General features: G+C 36.5%; 4 protein-coding genes across 7 annotated transcripts; 1 reads left to right on the forward strand and 3 right to left on the reverse strand.

Moving 5' to 3' along the window:
* Positions 1-1876: 1876 nt before the first annotated feature.
* LOC119772799 (allograft inflammatory factor 1-like) lies at positions 1877-5246 on the reverse strand. The gene is made up of 6 exons (XM_038269445.1): positions 4930-5246; positions 4749-4810; positions 4592-4658; positions 4467-4508; positions 4169-4334; positions 1877-2299 (listed from the first exon to the last, which is right to left on the reverse strand). The coding sequence occupies exons 1-6, from the start codon at positions 4946-4948 to the stop codon at positions 2212-2214; spliced, it is 444 nt and encodes a 147-aa protein (XP_038125373.1). The 5' UTR covers positions 4949-5246; the 3' UTR covers positions 1877-2211.
* Positions 5247-7389: 2143 nt separating this feature from the next.
* LOC119772798 lies at positions 7390-10603 on the forward strand. Of its 3 annotated transcripts, none has more exons than XM_038269444.1 (8): positions 7390-7407; positions 7886-8185; positions 8263-8529; positions 8627-8683; positions 8765-8914; positions 9024-9080; positions 9218-9270; positions 9361-10603. In XM_038269444.1, the coding sequence occupies exons 1-8, from the start codon at positions 7392-7394 to the stop codon at positions 9400-9402; spliced, it is 942 nt and encodes a 313-aa protein (XP_038125372.1). In that variant the 5' UTR covers positions 7390-7391; the 3' UTR covers positions 9403-10603. The 3 variants fall into 3 exon arrangements, with proteins under 3 accessions (XP_038125372.1, XP_038125371.1, XP_038125370.1); XM_038269443.1 differs by lacking the exon at positions 7390-7407 and adding an exon at positions 7544-7685 and having other exon boundaries at positions 9218-9280; XM_038269442.1 differs by lacking the exon at positions 7390-7407 and adding an exon at positions 7544-7685.
* LOC119772796 lies at positions 10438-13077 on the reverse strand. 2 transcript variants are annotated; one of them, XM_038269441.1, is made up of 8 exons: positions 12758-13077; positions 12097-12372; positions 11737-12021; positions 11631-11660; positions 11061-11138; positions 10864-10974; positions 10757-10782; positions 10438-10674 (listed from the first exon to the last, which is right to left on the reverse strand). In XM_038269441.1, the coding sequence occupies exons 1-8, from the start codon at positions 12831-12833 to the stop codon at positions 10567-10569; spliced, it is 990 nt and encodes a 329-aa protein (XP_038125369.1). In that variant the 5' UTR covers positions 12834-13077; the 3' UTR covers positions 10438-10566. The 2 variants fall into 2 exon arrangements, with proteins under 2 accessions (XP_038125369.1, XP_038125368.1); XM_038269440.1 differs by having other exon boundaries at positions 11061-11312; positions 11394-11660; positions 12758-13075.
* A 2568-nt stretch (positions 13078-15645) lies between these two features.
* LOC119772817 (steroid 21-hydroxylase) lies at positions 15646-22551 on the reverse strand. Its single transcript, XM_038269464.1, has 12 exons — positions 22398-22551; positions 22098-22289; positions 21915-22004; positions 20338-20492; positions 20141-20236; positions 19798-19908; positions 19632-19718; positions 17758-17841; positions 17498-17611; positions 17235-17401; positions 16343-16446; positions 15646-16242 (listed from the first exon to the last, which is right to left on the reverse strand). Exons 1-12 carry the CDS (start codon positions 22510-22512, stop codon positions 16001-16003), a joined length of 1557 nt encoding a protein of 518 aa, XP_038125392.1. The 5' UTR covers positions 22513-22551; the 3' UTR covers positions 15646-16000.
* Between the last annotated feature and the right edge of the window lie 219 nt (positions 22552-22770).

The following is a 22770-nucleotide window of genomic DNA, read 5'->3' on the forward strand; positions in this document are numbered from 1 at the left end:
AACTTGGTGTCAGGGTAAAAAAAAAAGGCCGTTGGAAATCCGTGGGCACGGATTGATAAACTGAGTGTACGGTTTTCCAATCCGTGCGCGCAGATTAAGAGACTGTGCTCTCGGTTTATTAATCCGTGCGCGCAGATTAAAGAACTATGCTCTCGGTTTATTAATCCGTGCGCGCAGATTAAAGAACTATGCTCTCGGTTTATTAATCCGTGCGCGCAGATTAAAGAACTATGCTCTCGGTTTATTAATCCGTGCGCGCAGATTAAAGAACTGTGCTCCCGGTTTATTAATCCGTGCGCGCAGATTAAGAAACTGTGCTCTCGGTTTATTAATCCACGCGCGCAGATTAAGAAACTGTGCTCTCGGTTTATTGATCCGTGCGCGCTGATCAATAAACTGTATGCCCTGCTTTGCATTCCGTGCGCACACATCTGCTCCGGAACCTTCAGAGTTCGATGCAAGTTAAAGCTCTAAAGCGTGCTCTTTAAAGCATCGTACTGCACTAAGTCTATATGTTTATATATACCGGTATATAACAATTAATTGACTAAACTTACCTTGTAGGTGCGACTCATGCATTGAACTCTGAAGGTTCCGGAGCAGCTGGATCAATAAAACGAGAGCACAGTTTCTTAATCCATGGGCACGGGTTGATAAACCGAGAGCACAGTTTCTCAATCCGCGAGCACAGATTAATAAACCGAGAGCACAGTTTCTTAATCTGCGCACGCATTGGAAAACCGTGCGCTCAGTTTATCAATCCGTGCCCACGGATTTCCACTGGCTATTTTTTTTTTTTTTCCCCTGACACCCAGGGGGCTCCGTACTAACACAGACATGGCTACGGCTTGATGCTAACATGTTTGTTAGCTGTCAGAAAACAGTCACATTTCTGAGATTAAAGTCAGAATTTAGAGAAAGAAGTCATAATTCTGAGGTGAAAGTCAGAATTCTGACTTTTTTCTCATATTATACTGAAATGAAATTTAAAAATCAGTTAAAGTTTTAAATTTTTTCAGTGGCCCTAATCCTCTTCCGTACTTACACAATCAGACACATGTAGCTAACAGAAAAAAGTTTAAACATAAAAGGTTATACAGAAATGCCTAATGTATCAAAAATGATTCAAATAAGAGATCTAATTTAGCTTACACAAAATGTTTGCCGTTTTTTATTTTTCCTTTTGCAGAAAGTTCAATGACCACTCCAATAAGAAAAAGAAAAAAAGAACATTGAAGTGCTTCATGGTTCAGGCTTTAAAGGGTTAATTTTAAATAAAATAGGGATGGAATCTGCTTTTCTTTCTGAGGACCAAATTGAAAATCATAACAAGCTTTTATCAATAAAAAAGTAAGTTTTTCTTATATGTTTGAGTTCAGCTTTGACACATGCATCAAACCCAAGCAGAGGAACATCCTGGAAGTAAAGAACAGCCTGGGATCAGCTGTTGTTCTTACTGAGCTGCTGTAGCTCATCAAAGCAGCTCAGGTGTATTGATCAAAAGTAAAAATTAAGTCAGTCTGACTATTATTTTTGTTAATTATTTTCATTAAGTTTAAATGTGATTATAAGGGAGTTACTCAGAGGAGCTCATTTTTTTAAATAAACGTTTATATGATTTTATTTTGTATTGATTTTGATTCCTTGCTAATTTTCAGGCAACATATTTATGTGGCTTTTTTTTATTTGTGACTGACAGCATAAAATGCTTAAGAATTAAATGCTCAAATTGAAAGATAAAGTAAAATAGTTTTTTATTTTGTAATCAGTTGTTGTACATCCCACTTTTGGGCAATCATCAATATTTTTGACTTAGAGGGGTGCTAAGACATGCTAAGACAAAATTCACAAAGGTGTAATGTAGTATTGCTTTCCCTCTTTTTTAATGAAATAATAGTTCCAAAACATTGGATATAGGAAAAATGCCACGACAAAGTCTTGAATCTTAGCCCAAGTAAAATTAACATAATTGTAGAAACATGTAGCCATATAATGTATACTCGTCACGTATACATAGTATGACGAGTAGCATTATATGGCTGCACTTTTCTACTGTTATGCTTTACATTTTAGCATCCAAGTAATACATTAATTTCCCTTCTTTTTAAGAGTCGTGGCATTTTATTTTTGTTTTACATCGTGAATGCATCAGAAGTACTCTTCAATAGGATAAATAGAGCCAAAATGACATTTTCGGGTGCTGTAGAGGTTTCATGGAAGGTCTGAAAAGGTTTTGCGTGAAGGTGGACCAACATCCTTCTGCTCCTGCTCCTTTCCCATTCCTTCAAACATGAGGATCCTTAACAGAGGAAAAAGAAAAACAACTGATTATTTTGCTTTTTTATATCATATGGTTTATACTTTCTGAAATATTTAATGAGATAAAGTCTCCCCAACTTACACACATTCTTGTTTTTCATTATGTAGCAGAAGTGGATAGTAACACAATGAATTTATCCAGTTATATTTACTCGAATATTCTTTTAAACAAAATGTACTTTTAGGGGTAGTTTTACTACACTGTACTTTTTAATTTAGTAATATTGCTACTCTTGGGTAAAATTTCTCCCTACCCTATCCTACATGAGTTTATTGAATTTAAAAAGGCAGACTTTTTTTGGGACAAAAATGCACTGGAGTAAAAAAACAAAAAAACACATACCAACAAAGTGAGACTTCTTGTTTGTACAAAGATATTTTGTTGTACTCTTTATTATTTTTTTTTAATCTGCAGAGCTCATTGAGCAATTGGATAAAGTCTGCACTCTTCTAACATACATTATATTGCCAAAGGTACTGGTTAATACCATAAAAGGAAAATATTTGGGTATGTGGATAAAGTTGTAGGTGGATACAATTTGGTGTAGAGAAACTTCATAGGCCTGCACAGAACCCTAGCCTCAACCTTTCAATTCTGTTTTTCACATGTAAATGTGAATTCCGCCTTAAAACTTGAAGTAAATATTTACAGAATAGTTAATGTTGCTATTGCTATGATTGAACAGATTGACCCTATAGATAGAGAGTAAGATGTCATCAAATTTCACATACATCAATAAGCAAATTGATACTTCTGGCAAAGTATTTGCGTAGATTTTGTAATTTACTATTTAAAGCACAAGAATTTGTATACTAGAATATTAATCAATGTTATCATAAGATACTCGATGCTTAAGGTGGCCTTTTAACCAAATATTTATTCACTATTGAGTCATTTCCTAGATGATTACTTTTTACTTTTACTTGAGTTAAAATATTTTGAAGTGGTGATACTCTAACTGGAGTAAAATATTTGGTATACCCACCTGATATGTAGTGAGGACCATGTATTGACTCCCCTTGACTTCCATTAAATTCTATTCCCTTATCCTGACAAGTACCCTAAACCTTACCTTCGTCATTGCATTCCTAACCCCTTACCTTAAGCTAAACTAAATTTCATCCTAAACCTAACTGTTTGCCCAAAAGGTAGTAAGGGGCAGCAAAATGTCCTGAATTTGATGGTGAAAACAGAAAAACAGGAACAAACACATATGTTTTGTTCTGCTATACTTACGAGTACTTTCCTATACTTCCGTTTATTTTCAATTCATTTCAGTGGCCTTACCCCAAACCTAACCTCAACTCAATTCACACCTTAATCTGCAACCCAAGAGAACTTTTGCTCGTTGGGACGAGTCGACCGATCCCAACAAAATTACATTTTCCTGGGACTGTCTCCGTACACTGTTCCCATTAGGTAACAAATGCAGGACCACACAGACAAACATATGGTGCTGTACATTGCTGGCTAGGTACTGATAAAAGGGCTTCACTGTTAAAAACATGGTTGACCAAGGTGTGAAAAATAAAGAAGCATTACTTATAACTTATTGGGGTAAATGTCTTAAAAATAAAGTAGCCATAAGGTTAAAAATATAATCTTATATTAAACATTCTTTAAAAAATATGTTTGTACTACTTTACTCGAGGCTGTCATTCAAGTTTCAAACCAACGAAAGCCTTCTTCCAATATATAGCAAGAAATAAAGCTATTTTCTTTCTTTGTACTGTAACACGGAAACAGACATTTCTTAACACATCCAAAAACATAATTTGGTATTAATGTAGATTCAATGTCTAGAATCAGACACCATTTTCAGTTTCATGTAAAACTTAGTATACTTACAGCTTAAGTATTGCATTTCGTTTCCCCAGCATCATATTCAGGAAGTCGTGGTAACTGAATGTGTCCTTTGATGGACTTCCAGTCACCTCTGACATCATCTTTTTCAGCTCTAAGTGTGTTTTGGCCAGTCCCAGTTTTTCCAGCATACGTTTTAACCCCATCATATCTGGAAGATGGTACATATATAGAATAATAAATTAAACAAGTTAAATGTTGCTGAAGAGCCACTTTTTAAAAAATTCACTGTAGCTAAAAATACTTTCACTGCGTAGGAGCCTGGTTTACAGAAATAATTTACCTATATCTCCTTTGTCATTGAGATCGAACTCCATGTATTTCTCTAAAACACAAAGAGATGTTTTACAGATTATTTTACTGGAGTATGAAATAGAGAGAAGCTAATTGTAACTTTAAAAAACTTACTTTTGAACATTTCAAGTTTTGCTGCCAGATCTTCCTCTTCTGCATACTTTGAATCCATGAGAAATACCTGAGGAAGGGAATAATAGGTTAGGATAAGTTGCCTTGTTTGGACGCTCCATGTAACTTAACTGCTGATATGGCAATTATTCTAGCAAACCTCATTTATAGAGTTGAGTTTTTCCTCTTGCTGAGACTTGAGGAGGCCATAAGCTTTGCCTCCTGTTAAAAATGAAAAAACAGTAATGACCAAATGAGTTGCTCAAAAATATTAATGAAATATTACAAGTCCCCCCCCAATGCAATTGGTTTGTATATCTTTAAAATGAATACAAGCATACCTTGAGCATTGTTATCCATTTGTGTGAGCAGTGCTGGGAAACTAATACTAACTGACTGAATTTAAACGCTGTGGCTGTAAATTGTATCTGAAGAGGAAGTGAGGTCTGGGTGAGGTTCCTGTATTAGAATTCAGGCTGCACAGAGCTGAAGGTCAAACGAAAGTTTCAGAAACTGGAATTCACATTTATGGTATTTCAACATGCTCGGTCATTCATAAGCACTGCATGTTGGGTTTCTGCATCATCCTGCCCAAGATTTGCTCACTGATATGTTTCACCTTTTTACAGCATGAACAAGCTTACATGTCTTCACTGTTTTAAGGAAGTAATGGTGTTGCAACATGAGAGGTTTTTGTAAGTCTATAGATAGATACATTTTCTGGTTTAAAACTAACACGCTCATGAGCAAGATACAGATACAAAAATCTTTTTTACTTTAAAATAAACACCTTGTTAATACATGTCCCTTTAAATGAAATCAACTGTTGATGATCACTGAATAATATCTAAACCTAAATGCTATGTATTATGTGGATCCATGCATCCATCTGTCCACCCATCCGTCTGTCTTTCCATCAGATAAGAAGCAGGCCTGTCTGACATACATTGGAAAGTTGCTCTACTTTCTACAGAGAATGCAGGCACAACTCTTTTTTTAGATGCACAGGGATCGGAGGGTGTTATGTGCCCCAGGCACATTATGATTTTTGTCCATTTCTTTTCTTCGTTTGCTTATAAACTTTAGTTGAAGGATCCTTTTGTTAATATATTTTAGGATTCTTTTAGTAAATCAATTATGTTAATTTGTGGTGCTGTCGTCCGCCTATAAATAGGCTGGCCTTCAGCACTTTAGCGCGTTCCTTTCGCGTTCCTTTCCAACCTCGTTTGGACGCCACTTCCCACCTGCTTCATTTGCTCCATCGTGCGCGGTGCGCACTTGTCTTGTCGCTGCGGCCTGCAGCGGACGTTCCAGCCTGCCATGTGGTATTTTTGTTACCTTTTTCTTACTTTTTTCTTGAGGTTTTTGGCCTGGCGGGACCGGTAGTCCTGTTTTCGATTTTTCTTTCGCTTAGGTTATTTTTTGCCTTTAGTCCGGTACCAGTAGGGGCTTCGACGGCCCTGTATAGGGTTGGCCCCCTGCTGTACCGTTTTATTCTGTTTGATCGGCCTGCCAGGTCCAACTTTCTGTTGTTACTTTGGGTTTCTTTTTTCTTTTTTTGGGGCACGGGATTTGAGGGCCGTTAACTATTTTTCTCTTCGCAGAACATCTGAAGAAGCCGAACCAAGAACAACTAAAACGGAGAGAATTTATTAATAAAATATCTTTTTTTGAACCCTCATTTTTGTCTCGTGTCCTCAAATATGTTGTGTCCTTGGTGGGCGTAACAGAGGGTCTTCCACCCAGATGCTCCATTCTGCTGCTGCACCAACAAGATGCCTCATGGGAGGCAGCTGTTAGTTTTTCTCCAGATCTACAAAATACTGTAGAAATGCAGACTCCTGTGAAACCCTCGTCAAAATACTGAAAACTTGTATTTTCCAAACCCTTGCTTTAAAGTTTTGGTCGACTGTTCCCAGGAAAAAACAACCACACTGTCTGAATCCAAGGTTCAAAAGTCAGCCTCCTTTATCAGCTCCTAGTAAGCTTTTCCAGGGAGGGAGATCACTTCTTCATTTTTATATACAAAAAGATGTATTTCATGTGTTTTTCCCCCCGCCATTTAAATGGATGTTGTTTACAGTTAACAAAAAAACAATAAAATAAAATAAAAAGAGAGCAAATTAGAATGTTAAGTAGGCAGTAAAAAGGGTTGACCTAGCAAAAACTATGTTCATGGGCTGGCATGTAATTAATCATTTTTTTTCCCTATGCTGAGCTGTTAGAAAAACTCATTTTGCTTTATTAGCAGCTTTTGGCTTGTCTTTTCTGTTTGCTTTTAGTGTTTTTTCATCTTTCTATTGTCAATTCTCCATCCATTCTATTTCCCCAGATGACTTAGTTATCCGATCAAGCAGAAAACCGTGATCCTCCTGTTGAGCTTGAATTATTACTTTTTGGTTGTATGTATTTACCAAGACCATCTGAAAAAAAAAATTAAATAAATCAGCATCTCTTGCTTGTTAGCAGAGAAGGGCATAACACAGTGATGACACAGTTTTAAAATAATCACTAAGAAAGGCTCACTTGAGCATTGCCTTCTTTCTTCAAACTTAGATTTTCTTGGTGTTTCTGTTTTCATAAAAAAAATGTAATATTATATATATATATTTTATAAATATATATCTTCAGCAGTAATCCATGCCTCATGCAAGCAAACAAATACGCAAAACTGAATTTGGCCTTTTATCAGCCGATCCCATAATCTTGATGTAAAATATCACTTTCAAATTTTATTTTTTATTTTTAACAATGAATAACTGTTAAACGATGTTATAATTTAGTAATACATACCTCAAATGTGATGAAAAGCTCTTCAGGTAATCCAGAAATGTACAGTAATGTTTATTTCTTGTCACCAGATGGCACTATTGCTTCATCAAAAGGTTTCCAAGTCAAGCTTACTGGACAGTACTTGCGGTTTCAAAGTCACAGTAGTTAATATAGACAAAGGAACTGAGAATTTCAATGTGAAGGTGACAAAAGGTACAAAAGCAGAAACTCTTCTGACATTGCTGCATTAGTCAGATAATGGAGCACTTGTACCTTCGGGTTTTTCTATTTGTATTTTTTTTTAAACATGAATCTAAATGCAGTGGTGAGTTTGTTTTATGAGCTTATTCTTGATAATGTCGAATCAATATAAGTATATCTTTATATGTTTTTTTGTAGATTTAAACTGCATTAATATCACATGAAATTGTAATATGGGGAATATATATTTTTATGTGTGGTTATTTTCAAATATGTTACCTTTTAAATAATGTACTATGATTCCATCATAATCTGGCTTTGCAGTGACTAAGGATGTGTCAGGTTTTAAAGATGAAGAGGTGGCCCTGATGTGCCCAGACTTTCAAATTAAGGATCCACCTGACTGCCACAGAGCTAGACTGGTGAATTCGGAAACTACGACTATATTCGAGCATCCAAAGGAAATCCATAAATCCAATCGCGTGACTTTGAAAGAAAACAGAGAGGGAAAGACATGCATATTTTTGGAAAACCTGCAAAAATCAGATGAAGGGGTGTACGACTTTGAAGTTTGGAAAGGGTGGGATATGATTAATGCCACAAAGATATCCCTGAAAGTGAAAGGTAGGTTATTCATTTGATCAATTTCAGATCATTTATAGAGTCTGCAAGGTAGATCGATCACATGTATGATTTTTCAGACTGCAAAAGCCTTAAACCAGAGTTTGCAACCCCTGGTGCGACTGTAAGCCTGAACTGCTCAATGGATGGAGAAACAGCCCCTTCAAACATCACATGGGGAAAGCTGAAAGGGAAGACTTCTGTACCCGTTGATTTGGAAAGGGTTACAATAAACGGAGTGCACCTCACAATCAAATCTGTGACTGAAAAGGACAAAGGATGGTACAAATGTGATTACATGCTGAGTCAGAGTCCGCGCTGCTTATCCATCAACCTCCTTTTCAAAGGTTATCAAAGTCTGATCCTTCCAGTATTACAACAAATAAATGTTGTATATACAGTAACTCTCAGTATTTTTTTTATTTTCTCTTTCTGATTAAACAGAAGATGTGTCTGTGACCACAATGTTTCCAAGTTCTGCATTTTCAGAAACTCAGGAAGGTATGTTCTGTTTTTAGTTTTCGATAAACACTTGGTCTCTTTTTTATGGTGGAGCTTAAATAGCTTCTCTTTTTATGCCAGCCTTTTCTCAGGTTTTTGAGACTGCTACAAAAGGAGAAGATGAAACCTCAAGTTGGGTTATAACCTTGGTCATTATCTTGATTCTCACACTTGCAGTCTTGACAGGACTGTTTATTTACAAGAGACGAAAAACTCCGACAAACTCTGCAGGTGAGCTATGCCTATAAGCTCCCTGAATTCACCTTCAGATTCTGTGCAGTGATGATAAACTTATTTTCTTTATCATATGAATTATGTATTGTTTGTGCTTGATGATCAGGTTGCTTTAGAGAGTCTGGGGATGTGTATGAGAATGTGAATCTTCCATGTTCACCAGGTGAGAAAAAAATTATATTCTCATTGTCTTATTGAACTATCTGAATGACACCATTTATATATATTTTTTTACTTTAATTTGAACCAAAAGGTAATATTGCATCTTTTAATTGTGATTTTTTTTTCTACAATCAACAGGTGCTACAAACCGAATCAACAGCTTGTATGCATTCCCGGAGGAGAGTATTGAAGTGAGTACTTGTAAGTATGTTACAGGACATGCAGTGCATCCATATTGAATATATTCACATAAAATTCCAACAATGTCATCTTTCTTGCAGTTCAAATCTAAGAATTCTCCGGGTGCATGTGGCAAAACATGAAGATTTTACTCCATCCTTACTCAACCAGTTTAATCAATGCATTTACGATGTTGTTTAATCAAAAACTGATCACTCATACTGTACATTTTTAAATACACCATGTTAGTGCTAGGTTTGACTTCCTTTTTCCTCCAGAACTGCCATCTTTGTGCCATAGATTCAACCTTTGGCAGATGTACACCCAAATGTGAGTTTTCCACAGCTTCCCAAACGGCTTTACTTGGTGACAGGGAAGGCTGATGGAATAGGGGAACTTAGTGAAATGTTACAGAAAGTTTGTGATGGTTTGAGCTGTGAAAAGCAGCCGTCAGAAGAGAGGTAGACTATAGTCCTAAAAAGATAAAAATAAATAGCAGCACTCTACAGAACTCTGGCTTTTGAAAATGTAAAGTTGGCACAAAGAGTGCCACAGAAAAAATGTTACAACATGAAGTGTGATAACACAGTTACAGTAAGGGAGAACTTTTATTTTGTATCTTACGCCACTACCTGAACATTGCAGCTATAATCCTGATCAATTGGTTAAGTTTATATATATTTCAAATGTTGTCTGCGTTTGTTGAGCATAGATTTGATTCTTTCCCTTAGCTGACAGGAGAGATGACTACTGTGGTGTTTTGCTTTGGTTTTCCTTGTATTGTGCATCCAGATTCCCCAGCCTTTGGTTGCAACTAGTAGCTTGAGATACTGTCACCTTTCTGTTGCTTCAAACCAGCCTGCCTGTTCTCATTTGACCTTTTAGTTGCCGCCTACTGGAAACATTTTAGTTTTTTTCCTTTTAATCTCCAGAGATTGTTATGAGTGAATATCTAAGTAGATAAGCAGTTAGACCGCTACACCTTGCATTAACAATCTTGCAGCTTCTGTGAGCTGTCTGCACTACCGCTTGATGTCTGAGTGCATAGGTACAATGTGATTGGCTGATTTGTTATTGGTGTTAACAAGCAATCAGAAAGGTGTAGCCAATAAAGTGACCGGTGACTATATTTTAAATTAACTGCATCCTTTAAGTGAAATCAATCTTACATTGTTGTCTTGCAAAAGGTTTTATTTCTTTCAAAATGTGAAAATACAAGTCATTTTGTAAATCATGGTCATTGTGTTGGACAAGAAAAACAATTCAGAATTTAAATAAAGACAAAGATCAATGTTCATTTCCTTCCTCTAGTTTACAGCTTGTAATAAACTGTAGAAACCATCATTAGTGGTGTCCGCTTCTCTTTTTGGTTGTTGCTGTATTTCCTGGTCCTGAATGACATCATAAACATGGGTCTTGGAAGAAGAACACTCAAATTAGCACATCTCCATACATCCTCTTGACATGAACAAAAAGCAAATGTTTAATTTTTATTACCATTGAGATGCTTGACCTTGCATCAGCTGCACAAAGAGAGAAAAAAAGAAGTTATAGCATTTATTACATAATCCAAAAGGGAAAGTTGAGGGGAGGTGTTCCGCTACCAGATCCAGTACTCAGATCCTTGTTCCTCTTCAAGTAAATAAAAAGTCCTCCTGTTACTGCACACATTAAAAGGCCCAGAAGGAGACCCATCCATGTGAGGATCTGTTTGGCTGAGAAGATTAAAGTCTTATTTCCTATTGTTCATGCTAATAAAGCACAGATTATATTTAACAGCACAGTAAACACGCATACATACATTTAACAGAGTGCCAACTTTTGGATGCCATCAGGGAGCCTTCTCTGTACACAGAGCAGGTTATTTCATCCGGCCAAACTGGGAGACAAAGCTTATTAATCAAGGTGTTATTAACATTCAATAATCTGCCTCGCCAGTCCTCTTGGTTACTTCCAGACCAAGATAAGTTGAAGTTTTCTTCACATTCTTTAGCGCATGTGAGCACACAGGTCAAAGTGAGATTTCCTCCTGCAGGATCAGTATCTGCTAAAACTGTAAGAAAAAGAAGAGTCAGAACAGCTTTTGCTATAGTTTTAGTCCCTTCATATCCTTTCCTATGTCTTAAACACTCACCATCCAGAGTGTGCAGCCTGATTTTATGAAACACAATTCTCTCTTCTGAAGAAGCCATACACTGGTAGTCTCCGGCATGCAGTGGACTTAGCTTACTGATTACTAATGATGAGTCTTTGCTCACATGATTGTTTTCAACTAACATATTAGCCAGTGTTTTTTTATTCAAAGCCCACACTAAGCTGTCTCCAAGTCTGAGAGAGGAAGTGTTTCTGCAAAGAAGTGACACTGACTCACCAACAGGAGTAAACACTTCCTCCAGCCCCTCTATAGGAAAAAAAGAAGAAGTTTACCCTTTGTACATGTTAAACCATGGTGTTTATTTCTGTCTGAAGTCTATAACCTTTTACTCTTGTCTCATAACTGGCAGTTGCTTTCACCTCCTCATTCAGGACTAATTGGCATTTCCATGTTCTGTGATGGTCGGTGATTTTTTTGGTGATGATCAGTTTGGAGAAGCAAACAGATGGATTTTCAAATCGAAATCTTTTACCAGTTATAGGAACATCACCGGCGGTGGTCCAATCGATATGAATCCTTGTGTCATTACAGGGGACATAGCCTGTATATCTACTGAGGGAGCAGTGCAGTTCTATTGTGTCCTCAGCAGCAGGTTGGGACTCATTAACTGTTGGAAAAAATAAAAAAATAAATTAATTAATTAATTCATATATTTTAAGAATTTTATTAATAAAAATCTTACTATCAATGATCTGAAGAAAAACTCCCCAATTTTGTTCTCCATGTTTACAGTAGTACATTGTCGCATAGTTACGTTCCATATGAGAGATCTCCAGGGAGCAATCTTTCAACAGATGGTACTTCTTTTCGTTTGAATCTGTCACTTTTCCAGCCGTCACCAATTCATTTTCCCATGCTAGAAACTTCTCAGTCCAGTTCATAGAAGAGCAGGATCCAACAGATAAACCACACGGCAAAATAACTCTGTCTCCTTCTTTTGCAAACATCAGCACAGGATCTGTTTGCCATGAAATATGCATTTAGTTCATTATTAGCTATTATTATTATTTATTAGTGTTAAAAATACATTCTTTTGTTCAGCAATTCCCAACCACTCCTTGTTTACTGAAAATGTGTCTAGTCACTTGCTGTTGAGTTGTTTTTTTTCTTAAACCTAAACATCTCTGTTGGAAAGCTAGTCTCATCGAAGAAATCTGAGTAAAAAACTGTGATTTACGGTAAAAATTTGAGAAGAAAATTATATGTTCACAGAATGAGGTTCCAGCTTAAATACAACACAGTAGTATGAAGTTATTTCTTGCATTACTACTTTTCACAAAAAAAAAAAAAAAACACATTTTGCCCATTTTGCTGATTAGATATTAAAAGGCTGTTGTTATTACCTGAGGAAAGAAGGGCGCCTGAAGTCCAAGAAACAAATATAATGGGATAAAGTCCAACCCAAAGCAGGAAAGTCATACTTCTTTCAGCGGTAAATTATTGAACATAACTGACACGAATCTCATAATTTACCAGTGCCTTAAGATACAGTTTCCTGTTGTTGTGACATCCCATGAGAGGATGTGATGGATACAACACTGCTAAAGTATTACACCATATAAACTGGTGTAATACTTTATGTTTTCCTGTTAAAATTTTTTTGAGTAAATGCAAATTTTACATTCAACCTTGTCTCTTCTGTCTCGTTTGGATGACAGACATTGTTAAAAAATTATATTTGTGCAGTTAGTTTAGTACATTTTACTGCAATAGAATAGTGGGTCTGGTGTTTTTTGCTTTGTGACACTGAAATACATTTAAATCTTAAATAAGTAGATAACGGGCACAGGGAAGCCCAATGGTTGAACACAATTGGCAGATAAAGGGTTAACTTAAAGCTGCCTATAGATTTTTATCAACATGCTACATCTCACTTGATATTATATATATATATATATATATATATATATATATACTGTTTTGGAGTGGCCCAGTTAGTCTCACTTCAGAATCTGAGGATGTGGCCAAGGATTCGGGTGATGGAAGGTAAGTCGGACCTCCAACCCCAAAGACTTGGATCTTATCACTAAAATATATTGTCAAAATAGCAGGTGAAAACACTATAGCTTTCCAGAACTGAGATTAACAAGCGGTTACAGGTCTGGCAAAGTTCAGGAAAGAGTTTTTTTGTGTGTATTTTACCGTTAAGTAAAGCAGCCAAGAAGCCGATAGGGACTTCATGGTGGTAATTCTAACATGTTCTCTGTAAAGTTAAGTTCTTTATAATTATTATAATATATATTAATTAATATTAATTTGACGTAAACATTTATGTTGACAGTGATTTTGAAATAATTGGTTAAGCTTTATTATACATTAGCTACATTAAAATTTGAAAATAAATAATTGATTTTGTATTATTTTTCCCACTTGCTCTCAAAATATTTTTTAATTTTGACAGCTTAGATGAGCATTTAATCAATCAAATGCACTTTGTGTGTCACTGCTTGTTTCCATTTAATGTGGCCTTTATGCAAATTCCTACTAAGGCTGCATCTATTACTATATGGCTAAAACAAATGGCCCACATTATTTTTCTAGCCATATGTTTAAAGTTTTTCATAGCTATCAGAGTCTCTGATTCTTTTTCCACCATCAAGGGTGTGCAGCATTAAATTATGGAATCTTTAGACTTAAATATGCAAATGACTCAGTTTGCTGACTGAAATTGTTTAGACGCACAAAAAACATGTATTTAGGCTTTCTCAGGTAATATCAGTGTATTTTCTTTAATTCAAAGCCCACTATGCTCTCCAAGTCTGAGAGAGGAAGATGTGACACTGACTCATCAATTGCAGCAATCATTTCCTTAGGTCCAGAAAAGAAAACAGAACTTAACCTTTTTACAGATTAAACCCATTTTAATTTCTTAGAGCAATAAATAGCCTCTTCACACTTGGGTTATAACTGAAGTTTACTTTAACCACATCCTTCTGTGTTACTTGGCATTCCAATGGTCTGTGAGGGTGGGTAGGTTTTTTGGTGGTCAACAGTTTTGATGGCTTTCAAGAGTGAATCTTTTACCATTTATAGGTAAATAATCCCCATTTGTCAGTTTTGATATGCATGTCTGTGCCGTTTTTCTTTCTTTCTTTCTTTTTTTTTTTTTTGTGGGGGACATATCCTCTAATGTATCAAATGATACTGTAAGCTCAACTGTGCCCTCTGCTGGGAATGGTCTCTCAACAATTGTTGAATAATAAACATTGAATTATTATTTACTTTAAGGCTTCGATGGTGTGCAACCACAATACTAATGGATCAGAAAACCAAAGTGATACCCATGATTTTAAGACTCCTCTACCACAGATTCAAGACTGGGCATCAGTAGGTCTCCTATTAGTCACCTCCAGGGAGAAATCCTTCAGTAAGTGGGATCTGCTGTTATTATTTGAAGATGTCGCTCTTTCAGATGTTTCTACCCTAAATTATCCTCCTCTATAAAGTTCATGGCCCAGTGTATCAAGGTACAGGATTCAATGGAATGTAAACCATATAGTGAGCTTACTCTACTTTGACAAACATCAGCTAATTATCTTTTAGTAATTGAACGGTATGCTTTGGGAGCTATAATTATTGCGATAGGAATGTCCCATTACTTCACGAATGATTACTCACTTTGTCTTGAAGTATAGTTTTGGTATGTAAAGTAAATGGTATGTCAGGACAGCATTAACGCTTTATAGTACAAAAGAAGAATTGAGGTTTTTAACTGTTAACTATGTATGAGTAAAATTAAATCAAACAAAAGCTTTTTATATAATAAGAAAAACCTGAAACCTTGACAAAGCTGTTCGTTAGGTGAAAAAAAATCAGTTCACTTCTAGATCAGAATCTGCAAGAATAGCAACTATAAGGGACTCCAGAACAAAGAATATATTTTTTCTAAACTATACTGTTCACTGGTGTCAAACAGGTAAAAACCAACAGTTTAAAGCACCAAAACATTTTATCAAATGAGATGATGTGCCAGTAACAGAAACAAAATAAGAAAAGGTACACACAACATCCTGGCTTCATCCTTCAAAAAGTATTGAATATTGATATAGAAGCATAAAAAAAAAAAAAAAAAACTAGGGACAAACAGTTTCTTTTAATGCATCTTTTAAAAATTATATTGGTAACCTGTTGTAAAGAAGATGGGTCTGATTAATATAGTTATTTTTTCTATTTGGTCAGATTATTTGACAGGAATTAATTTTTGTATGCTTCTATAAATGTTTCTAGCGTATTTAAACTTGTGACTTTTGAAGGTATACTTTTTTTTTTTTTACGTATGACTTAAGTTTATTCGTCTTTATAGGATAACCATTAAGCCCAATGACGATGCAGTGGTGAGTAAAACGCATGTGAAATGTTTCTCCACTAGGTGGTGATATCATAGCTTGAAAATTAAGGTAGCCTATTCAAAACCAGGTGCATAAGGCTGCATGTGCATTGCCAAAAAAAAGTTAAAATAAGACATTTCAATCTTTCTGTTGATTCAAAAAGTTGGTTCCTCGTGTTGAATTTATTTAAAACCTCAAATGCAACAAAAATAAAACATTAACAATGTCATGTGTGCACAGTATTGTCCAAGGACAGGTTTAAGGCCTGGGAAGGGCAATGACTTTGTAGGCCTTGATTTTAAGCACAACACTGGCAACCCCCCTGAGGTCAGGAAGGGAGTTTTCACCCTGAGGAAGGACAAACTGGAAATCTCTGAGCAAGTAAGCAGTAAACAGAAAAAGCTCAATTTTGGCGACAGACTCCCCCAGGCAGAGCCGTGCACCACCTCCGAAAGGCAATAGGCAGCGGGTAGAGCCATCTCCTCCCTTCAGAAAGCGCTCTGAAAAAAATTAAAATAATAGAAATAAAACTGCTGAGTGAGCTGAGAAAAACAAAAAACAACAACAACAAAAAACCTTCGCTGGGGACTAAAACTGTACCTGGTTTGAAGCTGTATGGCTCAGACCAAACGGTGGGATCATGATGAGCTCCAAAAAGATTAGGAATGATGACTGTGTTCTTAGGGATGAAATAACCTGCAATGCTGGAGATAAGTTTGAAATCATTGGCAACTAAAATGTCAAAAGCTGCAGAAAATGTGCCTTTAATAATTCAATTCAATTCAGTTTATTTACATAGCGTCATCTCAAGGCACTTTACAATTCAACCAGATCATACAGTCAAATCGATTCAGTTTTCTGCCTCAAGAAAACCTCTTGATTGCATCGACTCATTGACTCGAAGGCAATCTCTCTGAGTCAATGAAGGGATCCTCTCATGACAGTGGAGAGGAAAAACTCCCTTTTAACAGGAAGAAACCTCCAGCAGAACCAGACTCAGTATGAGCGGCCATCTGCAGAGGCCGACTGGGGTTCAAGGAGACAGAAGCAGGTAAGATTTAATAAGAAGATACATGTGCTGAGTTTCAAAACTTAATACAAAGTGCCCTTCACATTTTTTTACACCCCCTGCAATATCTTAAATTGTCCTAAAAAAAATAAGAGTCTATCATTGCAGCAACAACTCTACTATTTAGGAAAAGATTATTAAAACCTCTTATAAGATCAGTAAAGATGGCGCAACAGAGCTCTATTTTCATTGGCTGCTCTTAAAAATAGGAAGGACATGTAATGATTTTCAAATTAGATTATGTAATTCAACAAAATCTATCTGTAAAAAAGAAATAAATAAATCCATTGCTGTACTTGTGATCACTGAATTGGAAAATGTATGAATACATACCAAAATGAAATTGCTGAACTTTTAATCCCTTTATGAATCCAAATTAAAACAATGCACTGGGGCACATTTAGTCACTGTTTCTGAGCTGACCTGCTGTCCCTGATGGCTCTGTGTGGGACGGCCAAAGGAGCAACCGGCCTCAGTCTGAGCATCTCACTGATAAGAGAGGACAGCATAGGGAGCCTGTGTCTGTCGCTGTATTTTGGATACCGCTCCTCTAAAACTGTGCAAAGCTCCTCATATACGCTGGTCTGCACCTGGGGCATGGAAAATAACAGACGAGAGACGTATGTAATCTGTTAAATATATTAAAGGTATGCTGTAGAAATATCAATATTTATAGTTTCCTATGCCTCCGGTCTGTGTAGCAGGAAGGCCACAGTCCAATTGAGCCAGGCTGCTGTGGTCTCTGTTCCCCCAATCAGAAGGTCCACAGTCGCCATGTGGACATGAACATCAGTCAGGAGCTGGACATGCAAAAAAAAAAAAAAAAAAAAAAGCCTACAGTTTGTTTTTAGGTTGAGGTATGCTTACCTAAATCATTTTAATTTTTAATGAATTTGAATGAAAAGCTTCTATTTTTACATTCCTGGTATTTAGTGTATTTTTGTACCTCTCCACATTCTGTGCTTTTTTGTTTTTCAAGGCCTTGGAGGAGGAATCCTGTGATAGCGTCCTCATTTATTTTGTTTTGGGACTGCAAAATGTGGAGAGATAAAACAGTAAAACAGTTACAGTTAAGCAGATTTGGCCATATTGATTGAATTTAACATTTAACCTAACATAACTCTACACAGAAGTTATTTTACCTATTTGCTTTTGTTGAACATTTTTTTTTTAAACTAAAATCATAATTTACTGGATGTTTTTCTGTTGTTTAATTTACCATCAGTAAATGGAAAGAGTAGCTATGGTCTAAATGCCAACCTAACAAACATGACTGTTGACCTAAATTGACAGGTGGGGTAAAAAATAGCGTTGATAAGAGAATCAGCAAAGAGGACCAATAATAACTAGAGAGCTGATACTGGGTCATCTAGCAGCAGGATTACTAGTTATGAACTCCACAAATTTGTCATCCACAAAACAGACAATTTTGTTGAATAAAAAAACAAAACATAAAAAAACTCTGCCTGCACTTTGTTGCTAGTCGTGTGAGGGACACAGCTAAATCTGCAGTGGACAGTAAAAAGAGGCAAAAAGGGAATTTTTTGGGCCAAAAAGGAAAACACATTAGGTTTGATCTTCAAAAAGGTTGCAAATCCTAAAACATGTTAAGATTTGTTTTTACATCAAGATCAAATCTTTAAAAAAGGTGCAAAGGGATTTGTACTTGCAATCCAGCAGACGGCATGTACAGACCTTTTTTTTAATGGTTGTGCGTTTATCAATATGCAAATAATATTCTAATGACAGGACTGCCCAAATCTATGGGTGGCTGATAAGCAAAGGTAAACATCTGTCACGTCCCGAGCGCCTCTTAAAATCTAAAACTCAACAGCGCAGCTCTTTTTGCCCCTTTTTTAGTACTTCTAAAAATCAGCTGCAATGTGACACAAAAAATGATCTGTGGTCATTATTGCCCCCAATGAGGCATTGATTCAATGCCAGATGATGCAAAGATATTCTGCAAGCATGTAAACATATTTAGATAATCAGAAATAACAAAAATAGAATAACTTTGATAGAGAAAAAATGCCTATGCAGGTGGGCACAAATTAATGCAGCAGTGTGCTGTGTGTGTTTTAAATAAGATACAATCCCCAGCATGAAACATGGTGTCGGTGGCATCATGCTGTGAGGTTGCTTTTATTTTGAGAAGCTGGCCAGAGTTAATGGCTAGATGGATGGAGCTAAACACAAGGTCCAGGTGATAGAAAACCATCCATAATCTATAAAGATTGATGGGGCCTCAGTGCTGCGATGGACTGGCGACCTGTCCAGAGTGTACCCCGCCTCTCACCCGTAGAAAGCTGGAGATAGGCACCAGCACCCCTCGCGACCCCACCCGGGATAAAGCATGTCAAAAAATGGATGGATGGATGGGACATCAGTGTAATTTTCAGTCTGATGTGGTTTGAGTTCTTTGAATTTCTTTGCAGGAAGAATCAGTCCCTACATGTGCAATGATAGGCTGCAGCCAGAACTGTGGTGGTTCTACAGTCTGTTTAGTATTACTTGTGCATTTTTCTAAACATCACAGCTATGCACTTGCTTTATAATATACTTAAGTTTAAGAGTTGCAATGTGTCAAAATGTTAAAAGAAGAGGCTTTTATACTGTTTTAAAGAAACCCATTTATTCAACACTTTCAGATAGTATCTGCAAGATTTGAGCAGTTCTAGAACTCCACATTTCATCAAAACACTGACCTGGGAAGAGAAATATACTGTTTCATGGTTGAGTACAGGGTACGAATGAAATGAGGTTAGGACGAACTAAAAAACCAGGTAAAAGGTTACAAAGACACCTTTAAAACTCACCCACCTTGTAATCATTAAGGTGCTTTTTAATGATTGCATCTCTCCGGGCCACCTCTTTGAGAAGGCGAGCAAACACAGGGTTTGGTAATTTCTATAAAAGATAGATGGATACATGAAACCATAAATGAAATGGGCTTCTATAACCAGATAACTGTCATGATGTTACTGACTCTTAGTAGTGGAAATGAATCCAGGGCTGAAATCCAGGAGGAGCCCCAAAGCGCAACAATCTCATTTAGACAGCAGTGCAGCTTCTGCAGCTCTGATGAGGTCTTATCGTACTAGAAAAGAAAATACACACTGTGTTCTAGTCTGAAATGGACATTGTGACCTTCTTTATGTAACCCGTGCTTCTAAAAACAGAAATTTAAACAGCGACTTTGCCCTCTCCCCAACACAAACAAGCAACCAATTTCTGGTCTGGCACAATCACAGCTGTTCATTGAAGTACATTTTATAAACTGTCTTCAGTACTCGAGAGTTCCACACAAACAGCTGTTGAAAGAGACCTACTTCTTTTCCAAAAGCTAAAGTGGTGATGACGTTACTGGCTGCCACAGTGAAATCTTCTGAGAGGTCAACAGCTCTCTCTTGATAGTCCAAGAGAACCTGAGAGATAAACAAGCCAGTCTTTATCAGATTGTGTGATGACATTGGAAATACCCCAGCATTTGCTCTGGTCTCACTGGGACTGTCCTCATTTTTTGTACCTTTCTCAGATGCAGGGCTTGCCTCTCAATCACGCCATGTATAGACTGCTGGCAGCAGCGCTGCAGAGCGCTGTGAACCAGACGCCGCTGTGCCCTCCATTGTTCAGTATAATCTCCCAGAGAGATGTTCCGCCCTCCTCCAGATACGATATCACCTGTTTTAGAAACACTATCAGCATATTTGACGACTGCAAAAGTTGGATTTTTATCCAATGATGCTGTATACTGAATTTATTTATTTATTTTTTATAATTCTAATGACTGGAATTTGCTGCTAAAAAAACAAAACACCAGCCCATTAAACAAGGGGAACAAATAAATGTATCTTATCTTAGCTAAAAGGAATAATACAAATAAGAGTGGAACTTATCTTTTCAGATCAAAAACATAAAACATTTAATTCATCAAATTTCAATAGCCTTGAAGGTGTCTCATGTGTGGAAGAGTGAAGAGGCAGAGATTCCAGTGTTATTGAAGTCCACAGTCACAGAAACTCAGCTGAATCATCTAACAGGATTTTCTTAATGCCATACTTTCCTCTGCTGACGTTTATGGAAATACTTCATCTTCTAGTAGGAAGTGGCATCTGCTGTCTAAGCCTCCTGAATTATCAGTGCTTAACTGGCCAGTAAACTGGTCTGACATCAACCCATTCAATCTCTAATTTCTGTATCATCAAAAGAAGATATGAGGCAACAGACCCAACAACACAGACAATATAAAAACAGCTAAGTGTTGTTATTTAACCTACATATTTCTCATGACCTTTTTTTAATCTAACAGTTAAATTTTCCTCTTTGTTTTCGCCTTTTTTGCTACTGTTGGATTACTTTTAAGACAGAATTAGACATAATTACTTTTTGATTACATTCTAATTTGATAAAATATGCAGAAGTGAGTACAGTATCCAAAGATTGTACTCAAGTAAGTGTAGCACTACTTATATTTCACTCATAAAAAAAAGAAAAAGAAGCCAATCAAGAAATTAAGCATATAAAATATTTGGTAAAAAGGCCACTCAAGTGCTGAATAAAAGACCATGTTACTATTAATGGTTATACAGTCTTGCAATTTTTTTTGAATAGATTTAGTTAAAAATATTGAGATCACTACCTAGATTATATTATGTATAGGTTAGAATAGGGAAGGTTACTACAAGTTACAAAACGCAGAAAACTCTTTACTGTATTTTCACTTGACTGTAAAATGACACAGAAGAATCAGCAGATGGAAAATAACATTAAATAAATGAAGCTGGGGAACAAAAAAGAAATTTTACTTATTTGTAATTTCTGGTTATTTTAGTTTAAAACCAGCCTGTTCTTCCCTGAGTGGAGTTAGCCATTAGGTAGAGCACCCAGAATTTTTACTCAAGCCATACTTCAGTGATACTTCATCATATTTTTACTTAAGTAAAAGCTAAAGTACAGTGCACTAAAACGATTTCCAGAAATATATATATATATCTTTCAAAAGTTACTAAAGTGAATTTGACATAATAGATGTAACTTGCTACTACCTACCTGTGGAGACATGTTAATCAGAATGATAAAGAACTGAATTGAAGGTTTTCTAACCCGTGTAGGAAATTGGTCGCCCTGCAAAGTCAGACCATTTCTTCACCAATGCTTCTCTGATGATGTCACAGCTGTTAAGCACCACCATGGCTTAAGAAGAAACATAGTGGAGATAAATGTTTTTAGAAAAAAACAGATGCTGATCTAATAAAAACACACTGTGTAACCCGTTTTGATGATTACTTGTTTTTCCACATTTGAGCCGGTAAATACTGCCATAGCGTTGGGCTAAATTGGTCAGGTGAATCGGTATGTGATCGTTTGTCAACTCCATCATGTTGCCAATAAGAAAGTGACTGGGTGGTCCAGGGAGAGATGGTTTAGAAGAACTGTGAAGAAACTGATATAGATGATGCAGAAGCCCAGATTTAACTCCTTGAAAATGTTTGAAAAGAAAAAAGAGGGGGCAGAAGCATTAGACCAACATAATCATATGTGGTAAGTATTACAAGACAGTGAATTAGGATAAACCTGCAGACTTACTTTTTCTATCCTCTCCTTGTGAATGAGTGTCACGCTGACTGGAAATCAGCACCATCAGGAGACATACGAGAAGGAAGAATGCTCCAACACTGACCATCGTTATCTCTACTGCCATTTTGTCTCTTCCAGCTCACCCCTCCTTCACAAAGCTGGTCGGTACGCTGCTCTACTCCTTTATAGTCCTGGCTTAGAAATGCTGTCAGTGTTTGTGCTCAAATCAAGGATAGCAAAATATTTTTGAAGTTAAAACCCAGAGATGTGATAAGTCTGGCACATGTAACACGAGATAGCCTGCATGTGTTGAAGGGTATACAAATACTCCTCTGTTTAAATGGCAGTCAGTCAAGCTGTTGTTTATTATTGTGTTAACAAG

The sequence above is a fragment of the Cyprinodon tularosa genome, unplaced genomic scaffold (assembly GCF_016077235.1).
Source record: "Cyprinodon tularosa strain WSP-4 unplaced genomic scaffold, ASM1607723v1 ctg73, whole genome shotgun sequence".
Classification (NCBI taxonomy): Eukaryota; Metazoa; Chordata; class Actinopteri; order Cyprinodontiformes; family Cyprinodontidae; genus Cyprinodon; species Cyprinodon tularosa.

Coding starts and splice junctions, on each gene's coding strand:
- LOC119772817 (XM_038269464.1), bottom strand. CDS start 22,512: ATGGCAGTAGAGATAACGATGGTCAGTGTTGGAGCATTCTTCCTTCTC. Junction 17,842..19,631: donor AGCACCTTAATGATTACAAG/GTGGGTGAGTTT, acceptor CACATTTTGCAG/TCCCAAAACAAAATAAATGA. Junction 17,612..17,757: donor AAAGCACAGAATGTGGAGAG/GTACAAAAATAC, acceptor TTGCATGTCCAG/CTCCTGACTGATGTTCATGT.
- LOC119772796 (XM_038269440.1), bottom strand. CDS start 12,833: ATGACTTTCCTGCTTTGGGTTGGACTTTATCCCATTATATTTGTTTCT. Junction 11,313..11,393: donor CAGGCTGCACACTCTGGATG/GTGAGTGTTTAA, acceptor TTTTTCTTACAG/TTTTAGCAGATACTGATCCT. Junction 10,783..10,863: donor GGATCTGAGTACTGGATCTG/GTAGCGGAACAC, acceptor CTCTTTGTGCAG/CTGATGCAAGGTCAAGCATC.
- LOC119772798 (XM_038269442.1), top strand. CDS start 7,619: ATGGAGCACTTGTACCTTCGGGTTTTTCTATTTGTATTTTTTTTTAAA. Junction 8,915..9,023: donor AACTCCGACAAACTCTGCAG/GTGAGCTATGCC, acceptor CTTGATGATCAG/GTTGCTTTAGAGAGTCTGGG. Junction 9,081..9,217: donor GAATCTTCCATGTTCACCAG/GTGAGAAAAAAA, acceptor TACAATCAACAG/GTGCTACAAACCGAATCAAC.
- LOC119772799 (XM_038269445.1), bottom strand. Junction 4,659..4,748: donor AACTCAACTCTATAAATGAG/GTTTGCTAGAAT, acceptor TCCCTTCCTCAG/GTATTTCTCATGGATTCAAA. Junction 2,300..4,168: donor CGAAATGCAATACTTAAGCT/GTAAGTATACTA, acceptor TCCTCTGTTAAG/GATCCTCATGTTTGAAGGAA.